The sequence below is a fragment of the Sinohyriopsis cumingii genome, chromosome 1 (assembly GCF_028554795.1).
Source record: "Sinohyriopsis cumingii isolate HCF-2022 chromosome 1, ASM2855479v2, whole genome shotgun sequence".
NCBI classification, from domain to species: Eukaryota; Metazoa; Mollusca; class Bivalvia; order Unionida; family Unionidae; genus Sinohyriopsis; species Sinohyriopsis cumingii.
The window spans coordinates 135,349,459-135,359,464 of NC_142961.1; the positions used below are offsets into that span (position 1 = coordinate 135,349,459).

The window sequence follows — 10,006 nt, forward strand, 5'->3', positions numbered from 1 at the left end:
AAATTACATGAACCATGTCATGAGTTCTCAAGCTTGATCATACATTTCGAAATTGTACTGTAATTTCGACAATATTCCAAGTGCAATTACATCCTCCTTACTGTACTAAATGAAATAAACATTAAATTCAATAACGTCTGTTTGATAATTGCAATTGAAAGACTTCATATTTTCCCCACATTATGATTTCAAATAGTCAATGACAGAACAAACACACTTGCAGATGTAAACAAGCTTCTCCCGCACTGCTTCAATCTGATGTATTTCACGTACAATTTGCAAGATAAATCTAGTCCATAACAACAAAATTTTGTAGAATTGACAAAAATACCAAAATATATTCATTCCTGATCAAATGGAAAACTTGCTGCAATGCGCATTCATTCACAATATGACTCCAAATTTCAATTTTAAGTAGACAAAAATGCCATTTTCTTTCAAAACTTATGTCTAGCGCATGCCAAGTTCAAATTTATCTGGGCAGAGTTATATGTGCATTAATAATGTTGTCTTTGTGTAATGATGAATCTGCGCTTGTGTATTTAGTTTGGAATACAACATAAATTCATTTACTTTGTTTCTTGTAGTGTATTTTGTTTATATAATTAAGCCTTAGGTAGAATAAGAAAATGAGCATATAATGAAAAGGTTACTGCATTTATATGGGAAAACATGAACTCGTTTTGTTGGATGGATGGGTCCATGATACCTCATGTGAAGCTTCTGATATATAACCCCTGTGAATGACTTTTCGCACAATGCATCAATACAAATCTTGATGTTTATACCTCAGCTTTTGATGCCAGAAGTGACACCTTTGTCTCGTGTCAGACAAAAAAAAAAATACAATGTCAATATGTGTGCCAAGGTACACAGGAAGATCAAGTGGGCAAATCTTTCAATTAGCATCATACCTCACTGCTATCAGCTGCAGGCCCCTCATTCTGAACTCCTCTCTCCAAAAGTATCTGCATGAAAAAATAGGATAATTAAATAAGCAAAGATGCAATTTGTGGCACACATAACTGGTAATGCACCCTATAAATTTCTGACTTTGCAACAAAAAAAAAGCGTTAGACAATTTTACAGCTTTTTACATTATGTAAAATAAGACCCCTAATATATAACAAATTTGTTGTTGTTGTTGTTGTTGTGGGGTTTAACGCCATTTTTCAGCACATGATAGGCTATACATGGCGGCCAGTATTAATGGTGGAGGAAGAACCCGGAAAACCCCGGAAAGAACCACCGACCCACGAGAAGCTACTGACAAGCTTTCTCACATGCCCACATTGGCTGAATCTTAGACTCGAACCGCCGCAGACAGAGGTGAGATGGCAGTGATCCGTAATGAACAGCGCTTTAGACCACTCGGTCACTCTATAATAAATTAGCATGTTACATACATGCATGGATACATTTGGAAAGAAAAACTTACATGGTGACAGAAGATTGTTTTGCAAGTATATAGATACATAATTATAAAAAGCAATCCCACCTCAAAAGTTTATATTGAAAAAAATCAGATTTACGAATTATTAAAATAATATGCCATAGGTTATTGTTGATGTATACCAACATCAAAATGATATGAACAATGAATGCCAGCATAGACAGACACTGACATCCACTGACCAGGTTTTCTTATGGTATAATTAAAATGTGGTAGTATCTTAACAATGTGTATAAAACATGGGATGACTCTGTCACCTGCCATTTTTTTATGTTATGATTATGACAAGCAAATTTCCAGTTAATGTGTATTACAGTAATGGGTACTGTTTTTTTCCTGGAAAATATCTGTCCCATGGAAAAGTGACTTTACTAACCAAGCTCCAGAAGTACTTGTACAGAATGTTTTTCTTTAAAATATGCCAGATGCAATGATTAAAAATGAATAAAGCATGGAACCGCAGTATAGCAGGCACTGTTAAATTTTTTTAAAATGGTGTTTAGAAAACAAAATAAAGATATATGATTAAGTTTCAACTTGTTTTCATTGACCCCCATATTGTTATACATTGGTATGATTTTGGTCATGGAGTCCAGAGTAGTACTGCATTATACCCGTAATCATATTATAACAAGGCTCATTATAATGAGAGAGAGATGTACCAAAAATGTGGTTAACATAAAAAATAGCCATCTATCCCATTAATTTTATACAACCAGATTCCAATGAATATCGTGGGCCTTGAACTTAAAAACCATGTTTTTCATATGACATGGCTTGTATAACTTTAAAAAGCCACATAACAAAAGAATAAACATCTTGGTTGGTTGGTTTTAAACACCTTACTATCATGCTGAGGAAATGGGAATAATCTGCCTTTGCCAAGGACACAAAGAGGCAGATATCCTGAGCGGGCCTGATACTTTAGAAAACACACAGGTCCCCTAACAAACCTACCCTACTTGAATTGCGAAGCATACAAGCTTAAAAATCTACCCTGCAGTCACAAACACTCAAATTAAGGAATTCAAACCCGGGCTGATCACATTTTGTTTTCTTCCACTTGTCAAGGACATGTAGTTTCAGAAAATCAACTGGTTTTGCAAACATTTTCACTTGTCCCAAAATTAACATGCCTTGCCTTGATTAAACAAGAAATATGCACTTTAATCCATTGAAATAACACAAGAAATACATGGCAAACAAATGCATTTCTTCAAATGTCCTAATTTTTCAGAAACATAGGATGACATTTTACATTCCCTTCTTTAGTCGTATATATTGAAAAAGCTGAATTTTAAAGAATGCCCAAGTACATGTCTGCCACAGGAACCAGCACTAAGCCAGCAGTTGACCGTTGTGTCTGGAATATTTTTGTCACCCGAAACCAGCACTTAAGAGCTGTGTCTGGGATACTGTCTGCAAAACAACTTTCATCAGTCACTAAATTCAAGCAGTGGATAATTATCAACACAATATGACTGAAAATTATTCTCTTAGGTTTGCCATTTTGGCTGCCAGAGTTTGACTTGTGTCTCTTTGGAGAAAGAACTTTCACTGATCTAATGGCAGCATTACATTTTTATTTTATGTATGGCTCACTTTGCCTGACAACTACTTCTGAAGTTACCATAATGTACGTTTTGTCATTTAAATATAAACGATGACTGCTACGGTCTCACTTTAAGCACAATATTGCATACAGACAGTTGACTGTATAATCTACTGAAAATTTAATAGATGATTAATGTCGTTGAATCAATTGAAAAAAGAATCCAAAACTAATGCCTGTAAATGCAGTTCAAAAATTCTGTTGAACTGACTCGACTGAAATCAATTGGTGCTCCACTCATATCTGAATTGAGTAAATACGTATTTATTTTTAGTCATGAGCTCATAGTTGGGGTTGTTTCTTATTCGTGGAGTAAACTGATGCTAAAGATTTCTTACAACTTTATATTTACTCTTTTTCTACCTAGAACTGTTTTTAACTTTCAGTACCTTGGAGTTTGTCATAATGATTATCACTGGCAGGTCATTTCTGAGACAGAAAAGAAAATGGATGTCATTGTGATTAATACAACCCAGTATATGACAATTCAATGAAAATGGAAGGTGTATATCTCTTAGTTCACTGAACAGATATTTTTGACAAGCATTTTTAGTTTCCTTCTAAAGATCACTGACTGGTGACCACTGATAACATTAATTATGATTATTACGTTTCACACTCAACAGGTGGCTCCTAATAGCTTTTCTGATCACTTTATTTTGCAAAGAATATAGAACGTCTTCTTTGTATGATTAAAATGTCTCAATGACAAAATAACCATGTTCTGCCTGCAATAAAGTTCAAACTTCAGTTTTCCACCGGCTGATTTTAAAAAGTTGCTGAATGCTCCCCATTACTCCTCCAATCTACGTTCATCTTGTGGAGAAAATTTCTATGTTGGATGTAATCTCATTTCTATATTTATTAGCCATGGGGTTGTTTTCTGCATTGGAACAAAGCTTATACTTCAGAATTTTGACAAGAATTTAACGAGAACATATATAAACTGCCTTTAAATTATTCCTCTAAAAACATCTTGAAAAAATCAATAACAATTAAAAAGTACAACAAAAAAAATCAAAGTAATAATGCTAGTGTTTCTGCCACAATCATTTCTCATTTCACCTAAACAAACAAAAACAAATAGGACAACTCTTATTCAAATCTTATCCATACCGATTTGAGTTTATCTGGATCAAACAGTCCCTAATAATCTTTATTGCCTTTTAAACTTTGCCTATTACTAGTGAGTGCTTTATATGGTAATACCCTTGAAAAATAGGAGTCCATCTCGTTCATTCTCTGCAAAAATACTTTTGCACCAAGAGTTCTGCACACGCTTAATTATGACGTCATACAGAGATATTCCATGGTTCGTACAGGGAAACAATAGAAACAACTCGACCATGCCCATCAGGTCATGAAATAAAAATCTGATGTAATTTGTAGTCATTGAGAACAATATTTTGAATTACTTTTATTCACATGGAGTCGGGCACAGTTATTACTTCTGGAAGAATGTGATGTGTGATGTGATGTGACGTGATTTGGATTTTTAACGTAGCTTTAACAATTTTTCAGTCATATCACTACGATGTCTGCAATGTGGCAGTTTACAGTGATGTCTAGCACTGGGGCATCATGTCGCAGAGCTTGTAACATGATGTCCCACCCAGTCATGTTATCCTGACATCAGGCCGACCAGTCCTAACACTATGCCAAAGATGAATCAATGGTAATTAGGGCCAATGCTCTGGCCCAAATCATTCAAGCATCATAGAAACACACAGAATGGATACTCCATAAGTCAGAAATGATTCAAATTTAAATTCCAAACATCAGAATCAGACGGTATGTGTCTATTGCGAACCCTGTAATATAACTAGCCCTATTTGATAAGAAATTCTGAGCTGAAGCAAACTTGCAAAACACATTTTATTTTATTCCTTCAGCTACACTGAGGTTGAAAATCTGGTCTTAAACCTAAAGGCAATCATCAACTTAGTAAACTAAAAAGCTGCATATTTCCAAATAGTCAACAAAGAACAGGGCAAACATTATTTTTCACACCATTCAGAAAATTACTTGAGTAAGATAGTTTGTATATTTCATTACAAACTGTCGAGAGTACAGATAACAAATTGATAGACCGATGTTGAACATCTCAGTTATGGCAATGAGAGAGAATTAAAAAAAAAAACTATTGTTTCCTTCTCCTACTTTGCTAGTACTGAAATAGGCAAACATTAACCTTTTCCCTAGATGCATGGAACTCATCCACATCATCATAGAAGTATTCATTTGATGTCGGGTCTGGCATATCTCCTTCATCATCTGATTCTAGCAATGCCACTTGTTGACCTTTTAGCCTTCCCTTTCCTTTTCCTCTGGAATGTAACGTATTTGTTTTTTAAAAGTGAAGTAACTTTAAATATTACAGTGCTTGGAATGAATGAATGATTAGACAATTCAATATCAAGAGTTTATAGACTAGGCAAAAATTAGCTATTTTACCACATATCTTGTTTCTGTTAGAAAGAGATATCGTACACTTACAATGCTAATAAACTGTGCACCCTACATAACAGTTCAGCAGACCATTAAACTTGATTTGTAGCTCCTTTCCATGCTATCTAGTGTGTCTGCATGACTGGCCATTTAGATCATTCCCTGGATGGCAAAACCATAAACACTTGGTGCAGACAAGACAGTCTACAATTTATCAAAACCAATAAAAATTGTCCACCTCTTTAAAGGACTTAAGTAGAACTCATTCTAATCCAACACTCTGATTAGATTTGTAAATAATAATAATAATAATAATAATAATGAGGACTTTGTATAGCGCCTAATCTTTAGAAGCTCTAAGCGCTTTACAACATTAGACAACACCTATAAGATAAAAAACATATAATAATATTATTACAAAAACAAACACCATGAAATTATATTGCTGACACTGATTAGATTTGTAAATGGTTGCTGGTTTTGCGCTTTTGAGCTCCATTCAGTACTGTCCTTCACAGCTCTCAAGTTTATTTCTATCCACCATGGTATCACTGTGATGTCAATGATAAGATGGTAAAAATGATAATAAAATCCGACACAAAAAAATACATTCTATGAAAAATGACAAATGCAGAACTCTCCATAGAGAGTCCCAGCTCCCAGGACTTTCATTTTCTGGTCATGGACCCTCAGCTCTTAAAACAAGACAAATTTCTATATTCTATAATTTCAGAAGCAATGTGTCTCTGTATTTGCATCTTCAAACACTACAGAGCTTGGGATTGTTGTGTTGCCATGTGGGGAACACCCAACAATATGATTTGATGGGTGAATGAGAGAATACACACATCAACTTACTGATAGATGTCCTTTCTACAAACACTTTCCAAAGAAGTGACCTGGTTGACTGCTCTCGTTTTCTTTTAAATAGTAGCCTTTTTACTTGGATCTGAGTATAGTTCAACTGTTTCAAGAAAAACTACTTCCAAACATATGTTTTACCATACTGCTTTTGTAATGTTTTAGCATGTCCTCTTAAACTAGGTAAGCATTCTTGAAATACCTGTCTGAAAGATTCTTATTTAAAAACTTATAAATTTCAATTAAATCTGTTTGAGTTCATCTGGACTGTAAAGATGAGACTACTAAATTCTCTCTCCTGCATAGACCAAAGCACCTAATAAAGTTCTGAATAGCTCCTTTCAACCAGTGGCTTCCAAGTGGCCGAAACATATTCTAAAACTTTTCGATAATGAACCATTCTTTTACGATGTGAACCCTGTACATCTACTAATGTAAATCCCTAAATCCTTCAAGGATTTCAATTCAGGTTATTTTGTTTTCTTGTTTTAAATTATTTTTATTTCGCTGCCTTATCCAAATAAAATCTCTATGTAAATAAATTTTGGGATGACGGACATGCTTGGAAAATTCACAGGTGCTCGACAATGTGAGAATTCAGTTTTGATATTTATGTTTTGGGCGTACAGCACTAAAATAAATAACATGTGATCGGTCTTTCATTGTAGCACTAGACGCGAGCTTGATGCTGAAAAAAGAGCAATAATATGAAGGAAACAAACAATCATACCCAGTGACAAAATTGCCTCAGATTACCCTATGACCTGTTCTGACACAGGACCCTGTCTATCATACCATAAAAGAGACTCTTTTATAGTATGATAGACAAGGTTCTGTGTCAGAACGAGTCAAGGGAGTAATCTGATGCAAGTTTGACACTCGGTATGATCATTTTTCCTTCAGATTACTGCTTATTTTTCAACAGCAATCTCGCGTCGAGCACCTGTGGGTAAATTTTTCAGGGGTGTTGATTGTTGCTCACAAAGTGGATAAATAAAAACAAACTCGTAAATAATTAATATAATCAAATGATCAAGATCTTACTTTCTCGACATGTTCTTTAAAGGCTGGCTAATTTATCAAACTTGTCCAAATGAAAAGGTTATGTTCCGATGTTTTGCAACACGTGAATGGCAGCCAAAATTATCGACTAGATTAACCTAACATTACCGAAGTGCGTGCATTCTGACTACCTCGGCTATTTCTGCAAGACAAGCCAAATGATTCAGATAGACTCTGATCTTTTTTACCAGTCTATGCAGGCTCGTCTATGGGAATATCGCTCGGCCATTTCCGTCCGGTTGCGAAGTAACCTCGGATGCAGTTGTAGGAATACACATCACTTCGATGTGTTGGTGAACTGCCTGTGGTGGAGTGTACCTCATATCTTACGAACGCAAAAGCCAAAGTTATTCAGATAGTTATTTTCTCTCCGTTTTTCCATGTACTCGGGACACCATTATTTTTTTCCGTGTGTGTGTGTGTGTGTAAATTTTTCTTTTGGAGGGATCCCGGCCTCCGATTCGGCCCTTGCAATGTCGCCGAAATACACACAAACAACCACAGCATAATGATTCAATTCCAAAGAATAAACAATTACTCACTTTTATCTACGACAAAATGAAAAATGGGGGAAAACGTGCTGTAAAAATAGACTGAGACTACATTCTTCCGAGACCGCTCCGGTGGCCTAGTGGTTAGAGCGTCCGCCTCGGGTACGAGAGGTCGTGTGTTCAAACCCCGACCAAATCATACCAAAGACTTACAAAAATGGTACTAACAGCTGCCTCGCTAGGCGCTCAGCATTAAGAGGTTAGTGTTAGGACTGGTCGGCCTGATGTCAGGATAACGTGACTGGGTGGGACATCATGTTACATGTCTGCGACATGATGCCCCAGTGCTAGACATCACTGTAAACTGCCACACTGCAGACATCGTAGCGATATGACTGAAAAATTGTTAAAGCTACGTTAAAAATCCAAATCACGTCACATCACATCACGCATCACATTCTTCCGGAAGTAATAATTGTGCCCGAGTCCATGTGAATAAAAGTAATTCAAAATATTGTTCTCAATGGGTCCGAATTACATCAGATTTATATTTCACGACCTGATGAACATGGCCGATTTGTGTTTCTATCGTTTGCCTGTACGAACCATGGAATACCTCTGTATGACGTCATAATTAAGCGTGTGCAGAACTCCTGTTGGCAAAAGCATTTTTGCAGAGAATGAACGAGATGGACTCTCATATTTTTCAAGGTATTACCATATAAAACGCTCACTAGTTATAGGCAAAGTTTAAAAGGCAATAAAGATTATTAGGGACTGTTTGATCCGGATAAACTCAGATCAGTTCGGATAAGATTTGACAAAGAGTTGTCTTATTTGTTTTTGTTTGTTTAGTGTTATCTATGTTTCTTACATGGTGATATGTTCTGCGAGCCTTGTGGCATTATTTCCAAACATAATTTTTATTGCAAAACATTCGGAAGTGGTGTTATAATATAATGGTGCAAATGATGAATATAGACTGTTTGGTGTTATAATATAATGATGCAAATGATGAATATAGACTGTTTGGTGTTATAATATAATGATGCAAATGATGAATATAGACTGTTTGGTGTTATAATATAATGGTGCAAATGATGAATATAGACTGTTTAGTGTTATAATATAATGATGCAAATGATGAATATAGACTGTTTGGTGTTATAATATAATGGTGCAAATGATGAATATAGACTGTTTGGTGTTATAATATAATGATGCAAATGATGAATATAGACTGTTTGGTGTTATTTTGATACATGGATTATATACTATTATGTGTATCGTAAGTCTTCTTTACTATCTCATCTAATTTTACAGGTCTCGATATTTTTAACAAATTCAGCCTCAATATTTTCTTATCGTCGCAATTTTTGTGATAACATGTGATAAAAAGAATTGCTTAATTTTGTAGTAAAACAAAAATGTGTAATTAACACGGAGCGACCATTTGTAATAGATGGGTTAGTTCATGTGTGCAGACATTGTCATATTTCAGAGCGTTTCTAGAAACAAGAGAATGTCCAATAACTTGTGTATGTCGAAAAGTTCTTGAACCAACGCTTGTACTGCCATCACAGCTTCCATTAAAAATATTAAGATCATTATTTTTACACATATTCCTTACAATTTTCCCAGCGTTATTAATTTCCCTAATATTTTCTTTGGTAATTATACTCATCGAGAATGTTTAAGGTTATCATTGACAAACTTGATGGAATCGGCACTAAAACAGTAGTATTTAAGAAGGATCGAATTTTTCCCAACTAATCACTGATGTTATGAGTTATGGCATTAAAATCTTCTATTACAACACATTCATTCAACGTGCACATAATTGTAATTTAGAATGCAAACCCATTTCATCTTTAATATCCAATGGAGGAACAGAGACGACTCCAAAATTAACGTCATCGACAGTTTCCCTATCGCCTTGAATCCAATATATGTAATCTGGGTCAGACTAAATAACAGTTGTTACATCGACAGTTTCTCTATCGCCTTGAATCCAATGGATGTACTTTGGATCAGACTAAATAACAGTTACATCGACAGTTCCTTATTGCCTTGAATCCA

At 35.1% G+C, this 10,006-nt stretch overlaps 1 protein-coding gene across 1 annotated transcript in view; it reads right to left on the reverse strand.

Annotated features, from left to right (window-relative positions):
- The window catches only part of LOC149807908 (something about silencing protein 10-like), a 54,340-nt gene extending 46,769 nt beyond the window's left edge, over positions 1 to 7,571 (reverse strand). Inside the window, exons 1-3 of the mRNA XM_089971835.1 lie at positions 7,419 to 7,571; positions 5,257 to 5,392; positions 915 to 968 (exon numbers count right to left, since the gene is read on the reverse strand). Of these exons, the coding sequence (XP_089827961.1) occupies positions 915 to 968; positions 5,257 to 5,392; positions 7,419 to 7,429 (201 nt within the window). The 5' untranslated portion in view covers positions 7,430 to 7,571. The remainder of the gene's footprint in view (positions 1 to 914; positions 969 to 5,256; positions 5,393 to 7,418) is intronic.
- Between the last annotated feature and the right edge of the window lie 2,435 nt (positions 7,572 to 10,006).